Raw genomic sequence first — 22276 nt, 5'->3', positions numbered from 1 at the left:
CTCATTTGGTTAAGTGTCTGACTTCGGCTCAGGTCATGATCTCACGGTTCATGGGTTGAAGCCCGGCATCGGGCTCTGTGCTGGCGGCTCGGAGCCCGGAGCCTGCTTCGGCTTCCGTGTCTCCCTCTCTCTTTGCCCCTCTCCCGCTCGTGCTCTCTCAAAAGTGAATAAACATTAAAATAATAAATACATACATACATACATACCAACTGGAATGCCCGGGTGGCTCAGGTGGTTAAGCGTCCGACTTCGGCTCAGGTCGCGATCTCACAGCTTGCGAGTTCGAGCCCCGCATCGGGCTCTGTGCGGATAGCTCAGAGCCTGGAGCCTGCTTCAGATTCTGTGTCCCCTTCTCTCTCTGCCCCTCCCCCACTCATGCTCTGTCTCTCAAAAACGAATCAATCAATCAATCAATCAATCAATCAAACCCCGGCTATTTTTAAGTCATGAAAATAGTAAATACTTGAGGGGAAAAAGGGTTCAAACTAATTTTTACACGAGGGATTTAAATGGGCTTGTAAGTCGGCAGACCCTTTCACGGTCATGTTTGGCTGGGCCTGTGGAGTGTTAAAAAAATTTTTTTTTGAATTTGAGCTACCATTTAAAAATCGGGACATTTTCCATAAAGTTACAATTTCTGGCTTCTCTTGCAAAATGGAAGGCTCTGGGAGCGCTGAGCGTGTCTACTGATGGCCGCTGGCAGCTGGCTGTTCTAGACTTGGGCAAATGCTCCTCAGATTGCCGCAAGCCCCAGCGGGCTGCCTTACGTCACTCGTTAAGTTACTGCCCAGCCCTAGTACCTCGAGTTGGGGACCCCTCAAGTCTCCCTTGTCAGACCCCATTCCCCATTTGTGCTCCCCAGGGCTAAGTAAACCCTGTTAATAGTGTTGCCAGGTAAAGTCCAGGGCACCCAGTTAAATTTGAATTTCAGATTGAATCATCGTTTAGTGTAAGTACATCCCCTGACTCTGGGCACTTCGGTCTGTGTCATTCCAGGCCTTTCTGTTAAACCATGTACGTTGTTTGCATGTCGTCACAAGAATAGGTTTACATTCTACGTCTTCTGCATCTTGTGTGAACCGTCCATCGTGTTTCCCAGGAGGCATTTCTCAGAGTTTGTCAAGAGCAGGCCTTGGGGCTGTGAACTCAAACCTACCTACAGGGGAATCCTGGCCCCACCCCTTGCTAGCTGTGTGCCCTCAAGCAGGGTTACCTGTCCTCTCTGAGGCTCAGTTTCCTTATCTGAACAGCGGGATGGTAAGGGTGGCTTTGTTCTAGTCCTCATATTTATTTATCTCCTCTCCTTTGAACGCTGCCTGGAGTGGATGGGCCGTGGTGGCTTTTCACCAGGCCTCTGTCCACAGGTGTCACGATTGCTGCCTGATCACCACTACTTTAAATGAGGCTATGAGACGTTTTGCAAAGGGAAAGGAGGTCTGAAGGGAACTGGGCAGATAATCCTTCGTTTGCTTAAAAAAAAAAAATAAAGTGAAGGGCGTTTGTCTCCCTGGAAACCACTTGCTAATCTCCAGGATATTGTCTCTTTTCAGGCGAAGGAGGTGGAGGAGACCATTGAGGGGATGCTCCTCAGGCTGGAAGAGTTTTGCAGCCTGACCGACATGGTGAGTGTCTGCCCGGGAGGAGTGGATTTAGGCCCAGGCCAGACTCCAGGTCCTTCCTGGAGTTTTCTGGGGAAGCCATTTTGGTGGCGATTTGGCAACCAGGAGGAATGGGGGCAGCAGCCGACGGTGAGAGCAGGACCACTCTCTCGCACGGTCTCTCCACACCAAGGCTTCCTGAGGCGGCCATCTTGATAGTGCCCATCCCCCCCCAGATGGCTCTCATTCCACAGAGGAGCCAGGAGCGGGCCACCAGGTGGCACTCTCGGGCACCGATGCGGGGAGCCGTTCAGCGGGGATGCTAAGACTATATTTAACTTTCCCCGGCTCTGCGCGGTCCGCCAGGCAAACATGGAGACAGCCAGGAAATGGCTTCAGGCCTGCAAGGCCTGGGAGGAGCCTCTTGCCCAGGCTGTAGCCCGAGGCAGGGTTGGGCATCGGGTTCCTTCTCAGATCCTTTCGCAGTCTCTGCTGTTGCCTCTTACTCCGTTCTGTTGGATCAAATCCTCTTGGCTGGGTGGGGAAGATGGTGCCTTAGGCCCAGAAGACAAGGTCTCCATTACAAATTTTGCAAAAATCTCCTCCAGATCCTTGTGTCCCCAGCATTGTTGCCAGCCAGGTGTGGGCCCCTGAGGAGCAATGATAGAACTTTCTGGAAGCTCCCAGCACCCTCGGTTTAAGGCCTGAAGGCCCAAAGCGTAGAGCTCCATATTGTGATCAGGACCCGTGTCTCGGCTGGACCCAGTGGGGTAGATTTGTGCGCCTGTGAAGCACGTGTCCGGAGAAGTGTTTCTGAGAGCCCAGGGGAGGAACGGTCACGGCAGCCCTCTACATTTATTGAACACCTACTTGGTGCCAGGCACAGTGCAAAGTGCGTTTCCCGTATCAGCCCATTTCTCCTTGAAGCAGGCCAACGTGACGGGCACCCCGTCATCCCCATTCATTCAATAGGCCTCCCTTGTGCCACCCTTGGGGACACAACAGTGAACAAGACCGAAGTGTTCCCAAGAGGACCTGTGTGTGTTTCGCTCTTGAGAACCAATTTTCTAGTTTGGGTGTGGGTCCGGGTGGGAGCTGGGTAATGAGACAGACTTTGAACAGCCCGGACAGCCCTTTCTTCATCACCGGCCATTGGACACCTGCCCCTGACTGGGTGCCGTGGTGAGCCCGAGGATGAGAAGAAAGTGGACCGTGTCTCCCTTCCCTCTGTGAGAGGAGCCCACTGTGTGTGAGCAGCGCTGTCATCCAGTGTGGCAGCCCTCGCCTGAAGGTGTGTTCAAGGTGCAAAAGGAGACTGCAGAGGTTTTGAAGAGGGAGGGTCTAGAAGGAACTGGGCACATGATCCTAAGACTTGATTTGTTTAAAAAAAAAAAAAAAAAGAAAGAAAAAGAAAGAAAAGCAGAGGCGTTAGATTCTGCCTGGGAAATTGGGAAGGCTTTGCAGAGCAGGTGGTGATTAATTTGGGGCTTTGAAGGAGGAACAGAAAGAATTCCGCCGCTGGGGAGGGTGAGTGTCCAGGCAGAGGCACCGGCCCGTGGGTATGGTGTGCTGGGCACAGTGTGGACCAGGGGGGCCCAAAGTCAAAGGGGTAGATTTGGAAGATGGGCGGGCTGGTGACTCAGGGATGTTTCGTTCTCAAGTCTCAGCCACCCTCCTGCTTGAAAGGAGACCCACGATCCGCCTAAGGGGCAATCTTGGGGCAGGAGTCAGCCTGGATCGGGAGAGGGGTCGGGCCACCTTGCCTTTGAAACCATCGAGGCTTCCCGTGGTGGGGGAGCCTGTGTGTGTCGCCCAGAGGCCAAGGCGTCAGGCAGTGTGCTGACAAGACCCTCCCCTAACTGGAAGCCTGGAGATGCATTTATGCAAAGGTTTTAATACTGAGATCACACACATGACCCACGGACCCGGTCCCGCCTGCAGATATGTTGACTGTTTCTGGAAGGAAAAGAAAAAGGAATTCACTGCTGACATTTATAGAATGTCATGCAAAAAAAAAAAAAAAAAAAAAAAAAAAATCAGGGTTTCTGGCTTCTTTTGGAAGAGCAAAGATCTGGCTCCCTTGGGTGCTTGGTCCCACCTGGCCAGCGTCGGCCGGAGTTGTGTAGTGGCCGCCCCACTCTGGACAGTGTGTGAGCTCTCAGCCTGTCACTGGCCACTGCTTCTGTGGGGCCCCCTGACTCCGTGGCCACCTGCCAGGTACGTCTATCCCATGCGCAAATGTTTTGTGGCCGAGAGTATGTTTCTCTGTATTTGGCGTCCTACTGAAAAAGGGCAAATGACACCAGACCAAGAGGGTCCTGTGTTTCAAGAAAGGGAAGAGAGTGCGTCTCCCACGGGAGTGAAGACCATTTCTTGTGTTTATACGCAAACGAGCGTGCCTGCGTTAAGAGAATGTGCCTGGTACGATGCTTTTGTGGCCCCTGCAACAGTGCGCGGAGTTACGGAGACCCTCTTGGCCCCGACACTTGATGCTTAGTTTCCCTGGTGCGCCTGCACGCGTGGCACAGAGAGAGGTGTCCAGCTCGGGGCCTCCTTTTCTCTTTTGGTGCAAGCTAGGGATGAGTGGGGACCTCTGGGGGGCAGGTGATGTCACCCCACGGACATTGTCCCCAGCCCGTTGCTTTGGCCTTTGGCAACAGTGGTCGAGTTAGAGGCCTGAGAGTGGCCAGGCTCCCTGGTGCATAGTCCAGAGAGAAGCCGCGCCTCTTCCGGGAAAATCAGGCACTTAGGAACGAGAGTCCGGCTTCCTGTCTGATGCATTAAGTCCATTGCCAGCCTGCCCTTGCCCTTGATCACCCTGTGTGACTGGAATTCACCACCCTGTGCCTGCCACACATTTGGACCTTAGACGTAACGCTCGCTGCTGCCACTTCAAGCTCCTGCTGCTGCGGGGTCTCGGGCACAGCACGTGCCCTCTCCCTCCCTTTCTCTTCTCTCCTGTAAATGGAGGTCGTGGTTCTGTCCGTTGCCGCATCAGGCTACCCCAGAAGGCAGTGGGGTAAAACGACCACCCGTTTATTACCTGGGCCAGGGCAGGGCACAGAGGGGATGTGGTTCCTGCTGGGGCGGGGATGTCCGACGTGGCCCTTTCTCCCGCTTGTCTGACGTCTGGGCTGCGAGTGCCGATGGCCGGGGACCGGCTGGTGTCCCCTCTCCCCATGCAGCCTGTCCTCGGGGCTAGTTCGGGCTCCCTTGGCATGGCGTCAGGCCTCCCAGGGCAGGCATTCCGACAGATGGGAAGTGGGAGCCTCCGGGTGTCTGGACGTTGGGTGTGCCAGTGTCACTTCTGTCCTATTTTACCGGTCAGACCAGTCCCACAGGGCACCCAGATCCAAGGGAGAGGACACGGACCCCGCGTGCTCACGGAAGGAATGCAGAGGACTTGCGGCCCTCTTCAATCTACCGCAAATGGTACCTGTCTCCCAAGAGTTACCGTGCGGACCGGATGAGGTGGGGATACGCGCTGCCCCTCCCCTGCGGTGACCGCAGCAAAAGTGTGGGCGAGGATGTGGGGCAACGGAAACGCTCGTCGCCTTGCTGGCAGAGATGGAAGAAGGCACAGCCGCTTTGGAAACAGTTCGGCAGGTTTTCAGAAAGTCAAACATGCACTGACCCTGCATCCTGGCGACTGTCATCCGAGATGATTACCCAAGAGAAGCGGAAAGCAGCGACCGCAAAGCCTCGCACCCCAATGTTCGCAGCAGCTTTATTCGCGATGCTCCCAGACCAGAAAGAACCTCGGCGTCCATCGGCGGTAGAAACGAGGCAATCAGCTGTTGTTTCTTCACACCCTGGCCCTCACGGCGTCGCGCAGGAGCAAACTGCACACGACATCAGGGAGGTCTCTCCCGAGCGTGAGGCCCGGGGAAAGAAGTCGGGCACAGAATGCGAGCTGGGGTGGCTTCCGTGGTCCGAAGTTCAAAAATATGCAGAACGAGTCTGTGGTGTGATGGGAAGTCAGGCAGTGGTTAGCTTTGGGGGCGTGGTCACGACTGGAAAGAGGCAGGAGGGAGCCTTCCGGGGTGATGGGATGTTCCACACGGTGGCCTGGGTGGTGTTTACCCAGATGGAAACGTGCTCACAAAATACGTCCAACTGCCCACTGAAGGCCCGAGCACTTTGCTGTACGTCGTTGCCATTCAATTAAAAATAGTTAAAAATAATTGCTGAGCAGGGTGCCGGCTCTGTATGCGGCTCTGCATAAATGGTGGCTCCTGGGGTCAACATCGTCATTACGGAAGCACGGTGACAGTGATGAGGATTTGTAAGGCCTTCAGCCCTGTGCCCTCTGGAGTTCAGGCGGCTCATCCGGGCCCTGGGAACCCCCGCCCCTGGCAGGGAGCGGACTCTTTCTTCGCTCACGTAGAGGGAGAAGATTCCCTGTTGGCCCTGGGCCAGCACTTGCATTTGGCATTGGTGTGTGTTCTTGGGTCAAGTGCATTTGGCTCTCCTTCCTGGGGGCCCTGAATCATCCTGGACAGCCGTCTTTGCTCGGTGATAACCCCCACATCCGCTGCCCAGACTTCTGGGCTCCGGAGGCCCGCTCCGGGGAGGTGGTGGCAGACCGGGCTGGGGAAGGGTCGGCCAGGCCACTCAACCGGGTTGGGGGTTCGTCCTGGCAGAGGCTCAGCTAGGATCGATCCGTCGCCGACCTCTCTGTGTGCTTCTCGGTTGCGAACGAAATGTGCCATCTCAGGATTCCATGAGGATGCGAAGTAGGTGTGAGAAGCAGAATGTGTTGCTTTCCTTGGACTCCCCTGGAAGAAGAGAAGGGCACAGCGTGGCCACAGACGCCCTGCTGGAGGGACTCTAGGGAGTGGTGAGAGATCACAGTTAACCAGAGGGGACAGCTGTCACAGCTCCACACGGGACATGGTCACAGGGTGGCCCGGTCTTCCGATTTTTCACAAGGAGCTAGAAATCTGGGCTTCTAAGGGAAACCTCCTTGTTTTCAGATCTTGGCATCTCTCTCGGGTGGGCTTCGGTTTTTTTAGACATGATGCGGGCTGGCTCGGCAGAACGCGTCTGCAGACCTCTGCTATTAGAGGTGACCCCGGACCAACCTGGATGGTAACCTTCCATCTCCCACTTTGTAGCCTTCCGACCTTGGGCTGGCTCATTTCATTTTTCCGTCTTGTGCAGCATCACCACCCATGAAAGGTTAAAGATAAAATCGTTTCTGATTCACAGGGTCTGTTCTCAGCACCAGGCGAAAGCCTACAGAGTGCTGGCATCATGCCCCTCCTCGCCCTCATTTTCGCCTTACAGTTCCCAGCACGTGGGGGAACCAAGAGGAAGCGTTGGGGGCCTTTTGGACCCCAAGGATTACTCTCTACTTTCCCCCCACGCATGCACAGACCGCCATGCAGGCAGGGGTAGACAGCCCCCCATTATCCACAGTTTCAGCAAGTGGAGAGGGGACTGCCTGCCCAGCCACAGACCCCCTCTTCCTGGGATTCCTTCGAAGCTAGAGGGAGGCAGGGACGCACGTCATCACTCTCCCCTCTGCAGTGTTCCCCTCACCCCCTCAGGGTGGGTCACTGGGACCAGGCCCTCCTGACTGCCCTTGTTCTCGCCCGATTCGTTTCTTGAGAAATGAGCAGAAAGAAAAGATCTGCGTTTGATCTACTGTGTTCTGACCTTGCCGGGAGTTATCTGCTCTTTGTTGCATTACGGAATCACAGCAATTTCTCCAGAGTTCAGCCTTGTGGAGGGATGGGTATGTCTCCAGAAGTTTGGCCTTGGGGGAGCCCAAGGGAAGATGTTGAGGGCTTTTCCCTATCAAGGGTAACAAACGCAGGTGCCCGCGGGAGTCAGGCAGGATCTGGACAGGAGTGAAGGGGGCAGGGGCGAGGCATTAGGGAGGGGTGGTGACTGAGGACACCAGAGAGCCCACGCCCCACCCGGAGCCAGCAGCCACGGCTCAGCCCGGCCTTCGGTGCCTGGGGGACGAAGGCCCAGCGTTGCCAAAGCTGCTGACTTTCAAGACGTGTTGTAAATCCCCACTTAATCAGTTGAATATTTTAAAGCCGTATTTATGCATTTTATTGTGGAATAGTTTTAGATTTACAGGAAAAGTGAGAAGATAGTATGGAGAGTGCCCACACGCCCCTCATCCAGTTTCTCCCCCCTGTGCTAACATCCCGCGTCAGCCACGGGACCTTTGTCAAAACTAAGAAACCCAGGGGCGACTGGGTGGCTCAGTCAGTTAGGCGTCCAACTTCGGCTCAGGTCATGATCTCGTGGTTCCTGTGTTCAAGCCCCGCATCAGGCTCTCTGCTGTCAGCACAGAGGCCGCTTCAGATCCTCTGTCTCCCTCTGTGCCCCTCCCCCGCTGGTTCCCCCCCTCCCCACTCAAAAATACATAAACATTAACAAACCAAAAAACAAACAAAAAACCTAAGAAACCAACACGGGCGCATTGCTATTCACTACTCTCCATTGTTTGATTTTGATTTTGCCAGTTTCCCGTTAACGGCCAGGATGAACGCGATCCAGGATCACATGAGATCCCACATCGCGTTAAGTCGTCATGTCTGTTTAGTCTCCTCCTCTGTGGCAGTTTCGGTCTTTCCTTGCTTTTCACGACATTGGCAGTTTCGAGGAGCCCTGGTCAGGTACTTTCTGGAAGGTCCCTCCATTTGGGTTTGTCCGGTGTTTTTCTTATGGTGAGACAGGGGTTGTGGGTTTCTAGAGAGAATCCACACAGGTGAGGTGCCTTCTCATCACGTCGTGTCTGGGGCACGTGGCACCCACACGCCCTCGCACCCACACGCCTAGCTGATGTCGCCATTTCTGCTTCCCCATCGTTTGTGGTGTTCATCTTGTGCTTTGGGTTATAGTCCGATATCATATTACGTGTTTTGTTGTCCAGATTGTTCCAGATTTGACCATTCGTCTCTTTCAGGTTGGCTCCTGTGTTCCTTTGACATACCCCATCCTTTATCTTTTTTTTTTTAATGTTTCTTTTTGAGACAGAGAGCAAGCGTGTGGTGGAGTGACAGAGAGGAGGACAGATGACCAGAAGCAGTCTCCTCGCTGACAGCACAGAGCCTGAGGTGGGGCTCGACCTCGTGAACCGTGAGATCATGACCTGAGCTGAAGTCGGCCGCTCAACCGACTGAGCCGCCCAGGCGCCCTGTCCTATATCTTCTTAAACACTCCCTTACAGGGGTGCCTGGCTGGCTTCGTCGGAGGAGCACCTAACTCATGATCTTGGGGTCGTGAGTTTGAGCCCCTCACGGGGCGTAGAGATTACTTAATAAAAATACGTTTAAATAAATAAATAAATACTCCCTTACATTCTGGCACTAGAAGATTCTCCAGGCACTATGTTTTCCCTGCCCCAGCCCTAGAAACAGCCATTTCTCCTAGGAAAGTTGGAAATTAAGTCATATATTAAAAAACTTGGGGTGCCTGGGTGGCTCAGTCGGTTAAGCGCCTGGCTTCCGCTCAGGTCATGATCTTGAGGTTCGTGGGTTTGAGCCCCACATCGGGCTCTGTGCTGACAGCTCGGAGCCTGGAGCCTGCTTCGGGTTCTGTGTCTCCCTCTCTCTCTGCCCTTCCCCTGCTCACACTGTTTCTCTCAAAAATAAACAAACATTAAAAAACTTAAAAAACAAAAAACAGAACTCACATTGTGGGCCACATCCAGGCATAGCTGGTGTTGTTTCATCTCCAGAACATTCTTTGAAGGGAAGAACCTGTGTGGTACCCATTTTATAGACAGGGAAACCGAGGCACAGGGAGGTCAGGGCAGAGACTGAGGCCACATGCCACCCTCTCGGGGCCCGTGTGTGCCCTCGTGGGGCCAGGGCATGTGGGGCAGGAGGATACCCAGGACAGTGGGCTTGGAGCCAGGCACCCAAGCAGCACGGCGGCAGCGCTGTGACCAGAGGAGGAGAAGCAGGAAGGGACAGCTTGGTCTGGGACGTTCGGGGAACGGGGTAGCGTCTGAGACCTGGGGCAGGGAGGGTGGTGTCAGCCCGCAGGGCGGTGGGAGTGGGTTCCAGGAGGGCCACAGGCAGGTCTCGTGTATTTGGGTAGAAAGGCGAACAGATGGGGTTTTCAGATCATGTTTAACATGAAAACTTTGTGCTGAGCTGTCTCCCTGCGTCAGTTGTCTGTTGCTGCTGAACCCGGGTCCCGAGACATGGTGACGTGAAACGACGGCCTTCCCCACCTGGCAGCACCTGTGGGTCGGGAGTGTGTGCGGCCCCGCCAGGTGGCTCGGTGGCCCTTGCCGCACAGGCTGCCCGCGGGGTGTCGGCTGGGGCCGCTCTCGTCTCAAGGTTCAGCCGGGGCAGGACCGCATCCGGCCCAGTCAGTGGGGGTGCGCCTCGGTTCCCCAATGGAGGGTGCCGGAGGCTGCCCTCCGTCCCCAGCCGCGTGGGCCTCTCTGTCGCCTCAGTTTACTGGTGGCTGAGAAGGCAGGTGAGGAAGGTAGGGGTGAGAGGGAGTGTGCATGAGCGAGCCAATGAGAGAGAGAGAGAGAGAGAGAAGAAACTGGAATGACAGTCCTCTGTGTGACCCTGTCCCCAGAGTGCCATCTCTCCTTTTGGCTGAGTCCCTTTCGTTAGAAGCGAATCGCCAGGGCCAGTTCACGGTCCCGGGGGGCGGGGGGGGGGGGGTGTCACGCAGCGGCTGTGTAGGAGGCAGCGGTCACTGGGGAGCGTGTCAGGAGCCACCTGTACGAACCCTGCCAAACACCCTGCGGGACGGTCTGTCCTCACCGCCTGCCAAGGAAGCCGGAGCCATTGTCACTGCTTTGCCGTCCAGATAAGCAAAGGAGCGCTCAGAGAGGTGCAGTGACTCGCCCGAGGTCACACAGCTCAGACTCCAGCCTGAGTGCAGCCTCTAGGGTGCCCGCTGGTGTTCCCCGACTGCCCTACACTCCAGCTCCAGCCTGGCCTCGGAGCTTAGCTGAAGACGCAGATTCCCGGCTGACCCCAGGCAGACTAAACCAGACATGGAGGGGCCTGGGAATCAGCATCGGACAGGTTGCCGTGGGGGATCCCGATGCTCCCTGGAGTCTGAGAGCAGCGTTTGCTCCCACATCGTAAGGACATGATAACACGGAGATGACGTGTGTCTCTCTCTCTCTCTCACACAGTGACGGGTTAGGCATGGTCTTTGGCTCCTGAGGACAAAAACAGAGGCAGAGGTGTCCGATTTCAGGGATCACGGGAGAGGTGTGGCTTCATTAAAGGTCATAGCCACGTCGGGAGCCCTTCCAGGCAGAAGAAATTGAAAATTAAATGAGATGGTGTGCGGGAAATGCTTAGCGCGGTGTCTGCATATGGGAAGCCCTTTGATACTTGGGAGCTGTGGTTTTCATTCACGTTATTAATGAATGTTAATGATCATTAACTTGTTGGTATTATTAATTTCAGGGCAGTGAAAATGTGACTTATCCCGACTTGGGTTTGCAAAAGAGATTTTGGGTCTTTCCCTTTGCTCCAGTTGAGTGGTTTAGAAAACAGATCTTAGTTTGGGACTGGTGTTGGCAGGTGTTCGTGGGGGAAACGGCAGTAAACGATACATGGGTCGGTCTGGGTCCCCACTCAGGACTCTGGGTTCTGGGTTGTCCCCAGGTCTGTCCTCGTGCAGGACGCCGCTCGACATCGTGGCCATCCGCGAGGTCCCTGCAGACCCTGGGCGGCCCCAGAGGCAGGCCGGAGGCCGGGGTGACGGGGCAGAGGGCCTGACGAGCTGTTCCGTCTCTTGCAGATCAGGAGCGACACTTCACAGATCTTGGAGGAACACATCCCACTCCTTAAGGCCAAAGTGACAGAAATGCGTGGCATCTATGCCAAAGTGGACCAGCTAGAGGTGTGTCTGAGATGATGAGCTTTCTTTGTGAGACCCGTGGGCCTGTTCTGGGGCCTCCAGAGCGTCGGGCATTAGACCCAGTACAGGGGGTTGGTGGCGAAAGAGGGCGTACTCACACGGTATTGTAAAAGCTGTGACAAATATGAATTCATATAAAGTACCCCGCTTAAAAGTCCAGGTATGGGGCGCCTGGGTAGCTCAGTTGGTTAAGTGTCCGACTTCAGCTCAGGTCATGACCTCACGGTTTGTGGGTTCAAGCCCTGCGTTGGGCTTTCAGTGCCCCTCCCCCACTCATTCTCTCTCTCTCTCTCTCTCTCTCTCTCTCTCTCTCTCTCTGTCTCAATAAATGAATAAACATTTAAAAAATTGAAAAATCAGACTTTTTAAAAAAGGTTTTTTTATTTATTTTGAGAGAGAGAGTGGGGGGGAGCGGTAGAGAAAGAGGGAGAGAGAGAGGATCCCAAGCACTGTCAGCACAGAGCCCCATACAGGGCTCGAACATACGAACCGTGAGATCATGACCTGAGCCGCAGTTGGATGCTTAATGACAGAGCCACCCAGACGCCCCTAAAAATCTGGCTTTTAAGCTGCTTTTGGAAATTCAAAAGCTTTGATAGCACTTAGCTCACATTTCTTTAAATACTTGAATCTCCAGGTTGTATTTCTCAAGGTATAAATACATGAAGTACACATATCTTTTTTTTTATGTTTATTTTTGAGAGAGAGAGGAAAAGAGAGAGTGCAAGTCGGGGGATGGGCAGAGAGAGAGGGAGACACAGAATCGGAAGCAGGCTCCAGGCTCTGAGCCGTCAGCCTAGAGCCCGACGCGGGGCTCGAACTCACCAGCTGTGAGATCATGACCTGAGCCAAAGCCGGACGCTTAACAAACTGAGCCACCCAGGCGCCCCTGAAGTACACGCATCTTCCGTGTATAGTTCAGTGAATTTTTACACACGTAAACTCCCGTGTGAGGACGCCCCGAATTGAGAAGGAGAACATTTCTAAGCCCCGGGCTGTAATTTTGTAGAGCCGGGTGGCAGCTGCCCCTCAGACAAGGCCCGTGTTCTCCAGCATACCGCAATCCCCACCACGCCCTACTGCCTCACTGCTGACTTCCCTCACCTGCCTTGTTCCTGTGTGAGCAGCAGGCTAAGCGCATGGTAGGTCATTTTTCTCCTTGCTGCACGGTACCCTCACTGTCCCATTTCCCAGAGGAAGAGCGTAAACTCCAAGAGGTAAGCAGTGTTCCCAGGGTCACACAGCTCATTCCCTGAAGCTGGGACCTCAGGCTGCGTCCAAACTCTTACCCGTACTGGGGCCCTCAGCTTGGGATCCTGGCTCCTTACACAGCGAAAGCCCGGGAGGCTTGAGGGAGCTTGCAGTTAAATAGCGGTCACCTGGACGGAGGGGACGTGAGCCGCTCCGAGCCACGGAGGAAGGGAGCACGGCAGTCACCACTAGAGCTGGCAGAGTTAACATTCTTGTCAGCAGAGAATGAGGCAGGAATATAATTAAAACTTTGCCCTTGGAATCGCTGATTCATTTGAATTTTATTGCACACGTTTGACCGAGGAAAGAAAGAAAATGTGAAGGTTTGGAGCCCTGGCCCGGCTCTCAAGCCCAGCGCTTCCCTTAGCAGTCAGCCCACTGAGACTTACTGAGGGCCTACTGTGTGCGCTATGGGACTCTCACGGGGAGAAAGGCAGGTGCAGCCCGCGGCCGTGTTCCAGCAGGAGGGGCCCGGCCGCAAAGTGCTCCCACAGTGGTTCGCAGTGGCCACCATAACGCATGCCCACAAACTTAGGGGCGTCAAACGACATGGGTTTATATCTCACAGCTCCTGATGTTGCAAGTCCCAATGTGTCTTATAGGCTAAAAATTGAGTGTTAGCGGGGCTGGTTCCTTCTGGAGGCTCTGGGGGGCCTTTTCCACCTTCCAGAAGCTGCCCGCATTCCTTGGCTTGTGGCCTCTACCTCCACGTCCGCCCCACCTGTAGCGCCTTCCAGTCTCTCTTACTCTCTGACCCTCCTGCTCCCCTCTGACAGGGACCCTGTAGTCCCCCGGGTCACCCAGCATCATCTCCCCGTCCTCAGTCCCATCTGCAGAGTCCTTCTTTCCCTATAATATCTTCGCAGGTTCTGGGAATGAGGATGTGCCCTCTCTGGGGGCCGTTTTCCTGCTGACCACAGTGGCCGAGGGAAGGAGGCAGGTGCTCTGGAGGAAGGTGCTGCCCGAGGAGTGGAAAGAGCCCCTGGAGGAAGAATGGAAGGGGTGATGTTAGGTGGAGGGGGGACAGGCAGGGGGGACAGCTCGGGCAGAGGCTCAGAGGCAGGATGGTGTTGAGCTCGGGGGCAGGAGGGAGATGGGGACGCTGGAAGGATCCCGGGATGGCCTGATGATGGGAACGTGACCGGAGTGGGGCTGGAGAAATCGGGCAGCAGGAGCCCTGTTGTCAGGATTTGGGCCTCTTCATCCCAAGCGATGGGGAGCCACTGATGAGACAGGATAGGTCCACGGCAGGGTGTTGGTGCCGTTGACGCTTCGGGCCTGACATTCTCGGTTGTGGGGCATCCTGTGACGTAGCAGCGTCCGGGTCTCCACCCACGAGATGGCATTCCCCCTCACCCCTGGCTCTAGAGTCCTATCCTGATGCTGTCTCTTTCCTCGTGTGACCCCCTGGCAAATTCCAAGTCTCTGCTCCCCGGTAAAATGGAGTGACAGTAGTGAGGTTCCTGAACCCAAATCTTTTTTTCTTTTCTTTTTTTTTTTTTTTTTTTTTTTTTTAGCGTTTTTAATTTATTTTTGGGAGGCAGAGAGACAGAGAGAGACAGAGCATGAGCGGGACAGGAGCAGGCAGAGAGGGAGACACAGAAGCCAAAGCAGGCTCCAAGCTCTGAGCTGTCAGTACAGAGCCCGACGTGGGGCTCGAACTCACAAGCAGTGAGATCATGACCTGAGCTGAAGTCTGCCGCTTAACCGACTGAGCCACCCAGCTGCCCCCTTGAACCCAAATCTTACCGGTATTTACTTGGCCAACATTACTTGAACGCTCGTTATGAGCTACCCTGAGATATGGGTATGAGCGTCCTGGTCCCCTGCTAGTGGCCTGTGGGGGTGCTGGGGGAGGACCTGGGCTGGATGAGATAGGTTGGCTGTGTCAGCACCTGCAAAGCAGGGGCCTGGCCAGACCTGTAAGAGAGACCCGCTTCCTGGGGGTCTCTTCACACGAAGGACTGAGAAATGGAGGAGTAAGCCTCGGGGCGGGGGGGGGGGGGGTGGACAGCTTGTGCAGATGTCCCAAGGCTGCAAAGACCAAGGCCTTTCAGGCAGTTGTGGGTGGTGTAGATAGAGCTCAAGGTTAGGGGTGGGCACGGACTGACCGTGTTGGGCCAAGTCGTGGAGTTTGGACCCCGTGGTGAGAACGACAGGACCTTTCAAAAGCGATTGCCAATACTATACTATTATTCCCTCCCCAACCCCGAGAAAACCCAAAAAGCCTTTTTTGAAGTGTTCCATTCACAGCCCATGGAACACTGAACACGTGCTAAGAACTGAGTGTATTTACATGGTTGTGCAATCATCACCACTACCTGATTCCAGGAAGTTTTCATCGTCCCCCGAAGAAACTCTGTAAACCACCAGCAGCCACTCCCCAGCCCCAGCCCCTGGCGGCCACACATCCACTTTCTCTTCTGGATGTTTCATACTAACGGTATTATACAGCCTGTGGCTACAACGCCTGGCTTATTTCACTCAGGATGGTGTTTCGGGGGTTCATCCACGCCGTGATGTGTCTGATCTTCATTCCTTTTTTTGGCTGAATAATATTCTAGTGTATGGATGGACACGCCACATTTCATCTATCCTTCATCGGTTGGTGGGTACTTGGGTCATTTCCCCTTTTTGGCTCTCATGAATAATGCTACTGTGAACACGCACGTCTGCGTTTTTGTGTGAATCTGTATTTTCATTCCTCTCGGGTGGAAACCTAGGAGTGGAAATGCTAGGTCATACCAGAACTCTTTTGGGGAACTGCCAGACGTGTTCCAAAGTGACGTGACTACGGCATTTTCCGCTCGCACCAGCGATTACTACGAGTTTTAGATGGAAATGGCGCACTCGGATGCCGGCAGGATCCGGGGCTGTACTGAGTGACCAGGTGCTACACGACCAACCCCAAGGCCCCCTCCCCCATTGCTTCCAACAGCTGCAGCTGAGAAGCACCCGTCCCCTTCAGTGGGCTAGGATCACCAGGCTGCCACAATCCCCGCTCTGCCCTAGAGTCTCCCCAATGTTGAGGCTGAGTGGCATTTGCCTCGTATCAGCCTCCCCTGGGCTGTTGCTTTCCTTTGGGTAGAGGTATTTCTCTGTAACCGGGTCTCTGTTAAAAGGAGGAAACACTGAGCTAGTCCAGGGGGGTCTTGGACGAGAAGCCGGTGCGAAAATACATATTTCCCATTATGAAGTGTGTGTTTTAGGAGCTTATGAGAACCTGATGTGCGTTGGACCGGGACAGGTAGATTCCAGAGCCATGTGGCCCCAGCCCCAGAACTGCCCCTTGGGTAGCTCTGTCACCCTCCAGAATCTGTTTCTTCCTCTGTAAGTTGGGAATATGCCTTCCCTCCTGGCAGTCATCGTGGGGCATTAGGCCAGCAGCTGGCACTAGGTCCCTGAGGTGCTCGGTGAAGCCCAGCACTGTTCCGCTGGCTGTTGCCTGTGTCTCCCTCCCTCTTTGCCCCTCCCCCACTCGTCCTCTGTCTCTCTCTCTCTCTCTCTCTCTCTCTCTCTCTCTCTCTCTCAAAAATAAATAGACCTAAAAAAATTTTTTTAATAAATAAAAAAAAAAGACCACGTACGAGTCCCCCCTATTCCCGAGACGCAGCCACCAGAGTGGTCACCATCCTGTCCCCCAGCCCCATCCGCTCTGGTGGCTGCATCTCTCCTGGTCTCCCCGAACCAGGTCTCTCCCGGGCTGCCCTTGGCTGGCATTTCCGACCTGCGAGCGTGCATTCCTCAACTCCCCCCCAGACTGGCGGGAACAGGGGGTGCATACAGTTGGAATCGGCTGGCGGACGGGGACCGCGGGGCCGTCTTCCGTGTTTTACAAGTAGCTGTGCCGCCCAGGGAGGCCTCGGAGCCCAAGGGCCAGAGCCCTGGTCAGGGGAAGCTTCCTGGCCCCGTGGCCCCTTGTCTTCCATTCCCCTCCCCCCCCCCCCCCCCACATCTGATGTGGCTTATTCGGCCTTTCAGCTGCCAGAACCCTGGGGCCACAGTGGAGCAATGATGTGGTGTCTTTTTGCTACGGATGCGCCCATTCGTGCGTGGATTCTCAGGCACCCGCCATCCGGGGGAACCCCGTGCAGCCCACCAGGTTCCGGTCTTGGCCTTGTGAACAACACTGACTCAGCACCTTTTCCTTCGGAACCTACGTTCTGGAGGCAGTGGACGAGAAGTTCGGAGGGCGAGGAGGGCTAAGGAGACAGGGAAAGCGGGAGTCTCCACAGTGATGGGGGCTGCGTTAGATTAGGCGGCCGGGGAAGGCCTCTCTCTGGAGGGGACTGTCAGTCCAGGCCCTGAAAGCTGGGCAACGTTCACCCCATCAAGAACAGAGAGCAGGGCCTGGCCTGGAGACAGCAGGTGGAAGGGTCCTGTGGTGAGTGGGGCCTGGCATTTCCAGGGAACCCGAAGGAGGGGAGGCCGGTGTGAGGAGGAGAGGGCAGGGCCGGATGGTGGGCGCCCTGTAGGCAGTGGGGGGCCATGAACTTCGTTCCAGTGAAGGGAGGCTCCCTCCTAGTCTCCTTCCTCTTCCTGGCGAGAGAAGATCTCTGCAAGCCTACTGCGGGAGCGCGGGAGGCCCACAGAGGTGTGGCTCATCTGACGTGGCTCTGGAATCGCTTCCTTTGGTGGCCTTCGCCTTCTGTGCTCGCGACACGCGAACATGCCCGCGCACTCGAACACACGTGCGTATAAACACAGAAGCTCACATGAGCACAGGCACACGAACACGCTTAAATACACGCACGCGTGAACGCGCACACACGTGAGTGCGGGAACACCCGTGTGCTGGGTGAAGGGAAAGGTGAAGATACACCACAGGCTGCAGATGAGCCGGTTCGACGTGTCTGCGCCTGCACGGAATTTTTTTTGTTTTTTAATTGGGAATTATTGCTAACATGGGTAAAAACTCAAGGCTTTTCATAAAATCTGCAGTTTTTTTTTTCTTTTCAAAATGATACCTGACGTTTATTGAGCTCAGTGTGTGCTAAGTAAGCACTCACCTCCTTAGCAAGGTTGGTATTATTCATATTCCATATAGTAATATCATCATTATTATCATTTACTAGATAAGGAAATTGAGGCTTGTAGAAAGTTGCATACAGCTTGTAAGGGGCAGAACTGGATTCTTTTTTTTTTTTTTTTTTTTTTAATTTTTTTTTTTTTCAACGTTTTTATTTATTTTTGGGACAGAGAGAGACAGAGCATGAACGGGGGAGGGGCAGACAGAGAGGGAGACACAGAATCGGAAACAGGCTCCAGGCTCCGAGCCATCAGCCCAGAGCCCGACGCGGGGCTCGAACTCACGGACCGCGAGATCGTGACCTGGCTGAAGTCGGTCGCTTAACCGACTGCGCCACCCAGGCGCCCCAGAACTGGATTCTAATCCAGAGAGTCTGACCCAGGTTCTCTCTCCCTCTCTCTTTTTTTTTTTTTTTTGAAACTGGGTATTTTGCATCAAAGGCCTGGAGCAGAGCAGCCTCTGTGGGCCTGGACCCTGCATTCCGGGTCAGCCCGGTCTCCACGCAGCCCTCTCTACCTGCTTGTCACCTGTCTGCCCCTTAGCAAGCAGCCTCTGGGTTTGAGACTCTCTGATGTTCATTAACTATTAAAGTGAGCGTTTTGGCAATTTTTTTTTAATGTTTATTTATTTTTGAGAGAGAGAGCACGAGCTGGAGAGGGACAGAGAGAGAGACACACATGGAATCCCAAGCAGGCTCCAGGCTCCGAGCTGTCAGCACAGAACCCGACGTGGGGCTCAAACTCACAAGCTGTGAGATCATGACCTGAGCTGAAGTCGGACGCTTAACCGACTGAGCCACTCGGGTGCCCCCATTTTGGCAATTTCTAAAAAAAAAACCTGTTTTTAGGGGCACCTGGGTGGTTCCAGTCAGTTAAGTGTCCAACTTTGGCTCAGGTTATGATCTCACAGCTCGTGAGTTCCAGCCCCACATTGGGCTCTGTGCTGACAGGTTGGAGCCTGGAGCCTACTTGGGATTCTGTGCCTCCCTCTCTCTCTGCCCCTCCCGCCCTATGCTGTGTCTCTCTGTCTCTCTCTCTCTCTCTCTCAAAACTAAACATTAAAAAAAAATTTTTTTAGGGGCGCCTGGGTGGCTCAGTCAGTTGGGCGTCCGACTTTGGCTCAGGTCATGATCTCACGGTTCGTGGGTTCGAGCCCCGCGTTGGGCTCTGTGCTGACAGCTCGGGGCCTGGAGCCTGCTTCGGATTCTGTGTCTCCCTCTCTCCCTGCCCCTCCCCCGCTCAAGCTCTGTCTCTCTCAAAAATAAATAAACATTAAAAATATCTTTAATAAAAGTTTTTTAAGGAGCAGAACTGGATTCTAATCTAAACCCTGTTTTTAATTAAGAAGGCTTTGCAGTCTGACGGATGTGCACCCGAGTCCCTTCTCCTCCACCCACTGGCTGTGTGACTTCGGTTAGGTGACCTAACCTCTCTGAACCTCGGTTTCCCTCCTCTGCAAAATAGAGGCTAAAACCAGGGTCCCTATGGGGAGAAGGTGAGAGGTCACAAGTAGAGGCCCCGCGAGGCCACCCATGGGGCCGTTACTGTTATCGTCAGGGTGTCTGAAGGTGCCCCCGCTGAGCAGGCCCTGCCTGGCCTCCTCAGGAGCCCACAGGGCAGCGGTGATGGAGGGCCGGCTGTCTACGCAAACCGTGCTCCAGTCCGTGGCCAGTGTGGCATCCCCGTCTGTCTCTTCTCTCCACTAGGCCTTCGTCAAGATGGTTGGGCACCACGTCTCCTTCCTGGAGGCCCACGTGCTTCAGGCCGAGCGGGACCACGGGGCCTTCTCGCAGGCTCTGCGGAGGTGGCTGGGCTCCTCGGGGCTGCCCTCCTTCAGGAATGTGAGTATCTCCCCGCCTCCCAGACCCCAGAGAGGGGAGAGGGGCTCAGGAAGTGGGAGTTCAAAGGGCATGTCTCACTTCCACAGACAGGAAACGGTGGCTGGCTGGCAGGCCCAGGTGGCTGCAGTGTCTCCGTCCCTCCCTGGGGCACCTCTTCTCGCTCTGAGCTTGGAGCTTCAGTGCTGTGGCCGCTTGCTTATTCACCCACCATTTATTTATTGAGCGCCTGCTGTTTGCTGAGCACTGTGGTCCATCTGGGGTTACCGAAGTGAGCAGGGACAGCCCCTTCCCTCCTGTCCTGTCCTTGCACACATAAGGACGTGCTCAGGGTGACATTCAGAATTCAGGGTGGGTCCTTCTGAAGGCACGAGTCGGCCTCAAGTCGACCAGAGGGGCCGGGGACGGTGGAGGTCTGGGGACGGAGGGCCAGCCTGCATGTGGCCCTTTGTGACTTACAGAGGCCTCTCCTCTCCACATCTCTGCTTTCCCGGAATCCTCCCTAAGACCCCAAAGGAGGGATCATTGTATCCCTTTTGCTGATGGAAAAACTGAGGCCAGACTGATCCTGCAGTGGAGACCTTCAATGTTTAAAACACAGCCGTCTTCTCAACTTATCTGCTGGTCACCCGGTCCAGGGATCGCTGGACAACGTCCGGAGACATTTTGGTTGTGACTAGATGTGAAGGGTGCTGTTGGCATCTGGTGATTAGGCACCAGGGATGCCGCTGAACGCCCTACAGTGTGCAGGACAGCCCCGCTTCCCGCCCCCCCCCCCCCACCACGGCAGGAGATTCTCTAGTTTGAGAAACCCCGCCCTAAGCTGCGTTCGATAATTGCAGCGACGGTTTCTGCCAGGTCTGTTCGAAGTGCTTTGTGTGCTGGGTTATGTGGCATCTCATTCCCATGCCAGGCTTTGGAGGAGGGACCTTTATACCACCCCCATTCTACAGATGGGAAGGATGAGGCTCAGTGGGGTGAAGGGACTCGCCCAAGGCCACACAACCTGGTGTGACGAGGCTGGGGTGGACCCTGGTTGGCCCCTCTCTGAGGCCTCGCCCTTCCCAGCTCAGCCAGCCACCCTGTCCTGCCCCCCCCCCCCAGGGGTTTCTCACTGTTCCTTGTGTCTGCCCGGGAAGCCCCCCTCCCTCCCACGCCTCTGTCTGCTGCCTGCCTGCGTATATCCACTGTGTTTACTGCGTGCCAGGCGCTGCACTGGGCATTTCGTACACGTTGATTCATTTACCTTTCCCAAACGTCGTGTGCCCTGGGCATCAGCGTTATTCCGATTTGATAGGAAGGGGGATGGAGACTTGGTAGATTTCAGGGGTTGCGGTCTTATCGCCCACGGACAGAATGAAGCAGGTGAACTCATTCTATTTGGCCAGGCAGTGTTGTTTGAACAGTGTGCCTTGGGATGCCTGGTTGGGCTTCGCTGTCTAGTCCCCGCCAGGACCCCACTGCTCCGTCTTCTTTTACACCTGCCCGAGGCATGTGCTTCCAAGTGAGTGACTTGCCCGGGGCCAGTAACAGCTAGACAATGGCCTCACCTGTCTCATGGTGTAGAAACTCCTGTTGATCCTTCAGAGGCTAAGTTAATGCCACCTCTTCTCAGAAGCCCTTCAGGATTGCCCCATCTCCAGAGAAATGCTATCTTTCTGCTTTCCAACAATGATGAAGTCAGCAGCTGTTTTGTTTTTTTTTTTGGTCCTCTCCCTTGAGATATGATGACCGTTCGCGGGTAAACAGGAACCCCCAGTCGCCCCCAGGAACCTCCAGAGCACCCAGTGCTCTGCCCACTGAGGGCTTAGAAGCATATCGGGGGAGGAAGATCAGAGGACCGTGGCTGCCCCTGGCCCCCAGCAAGTATCCTAACAGTGGGACCTGTCGGGCCCTTGGTCTTTGTACTTCCCAGTCTTTTTCTGTGCTCTGCAGTTGTCCCCGTGTGGTCGGCACTAGTGTCCCCATTTAGAGGCAGAGACCAGGTCTCAGAGATGGTGAGTCGTGCGTCTGAGTTCAGTGCCGGGGTTGGAGCTCAGGCCTGCAGACCTCTGAAACTGGGGGTCCCCTGCCCACTCCCGCAGCAGGATCCCACCTGGGTGTGGCTGGGCACGCCAGAACCTGCACCCTCTCATCTCTACCAGACTCGGGGGGGCCCCAGGCCTGCCTGTGGTGACCTGTTCCAGGAAGTGCATCCCAGCCAGCCGTGGTGAGTCATTCAGCAACCCAGCATGTCAATCTTGGCCCCAGGAGGGCTTTGTCTGGGGCAGGTGGTGCAGGCCAGGGTGTGCACGTGTGTGTGTATGTGCACCTGCACCCAGGGTGTGAGCTGGAGGAGTCCTTCTAGAATAATGGTCGTTGCAACTCGGGCTGGAGCCCTGACTCGGCGGGCACCAGACATCCCGCCCTGTGAGGTGGTCGGGTCATTGTCCCTATTTTACAGATGAGGAAACTGAGGCACCAAAGAGTCGAATTGCTTGTTCGCCCGGAAGGTGGTGAAGCTGGGATTCAGATCTGTGAGGCCTGGGCCCAGGGCCGCTACTCTGCACCTCTTGGGTCACCACTTGGCCCCGCGCCCTTTCTGTGCCCCGCTCTGCCGCTGGAACCTCCATCTGGGGGGTGGGGGTTCTCCTAGAGCGTCAGGATGGATTCCCCCAAAGCCAGTCAGCTGGGCTTAAGCCCGTTCCCCTC

The 22276-nt window shown here is 55.1% G+C and overlaps 1 protein-coding gene across 4 annotated transcripts in view; it reads left to right on the top strand.

Annotated features, from left to right (window-relative positions):
* BCAS4 (breast carcinoma amplified sequence 4) overlaps positions 1-22276 on the top strand; it is a 60279-nt gene that overhangs the window by 13889 nt on the left and 24114 nt on the right. The window contains exons 2-5 of one of the 4 annotated variants that reach the window (XM_030309399.1): positions 1551-1622; positions 11349-11450; positions 19454-19588; positions 21670-21794. In XM_030309399.1, coding sequence (XP_030165259.1) covers positions 1551-1622; positions 11349-11450; positions 19454-19588; positions 21670-21794 — 434 coding nt within the window. Of the gene's footprint in view, positions 1-1550; positions 1623-11348; positions 11451-19453; positions 19589-21520; positions 21583-21669; positions 21795-22276 lie in introns of all 4 variants that reach the window. The other 3 variants (XM_030309400.1, XM_030309398.1, XM_030309401.1) reach the window with 3 other exon arrangements.

The sequence above is a fragment of the Lynx canadensis genome, chromosome A3, assembly GCF_007474595.2.
Source record: "Lynx canadensis isolate LIC74 chromosome A3, mLynCan4.pri.v2, whole genome shotgun sequence".
Classification (NCBI taxonomy): domain Eukaryota; kingdom Metazoa; phylum Chordata; class Mammalia; order Carnivora; family Felidae; genus Lynx; species Lynx canadensis.
Note: the sequence above shows the minus strand (reverse complement) of the source record. Positions and strands in the feature narration are given on the sequence as shown.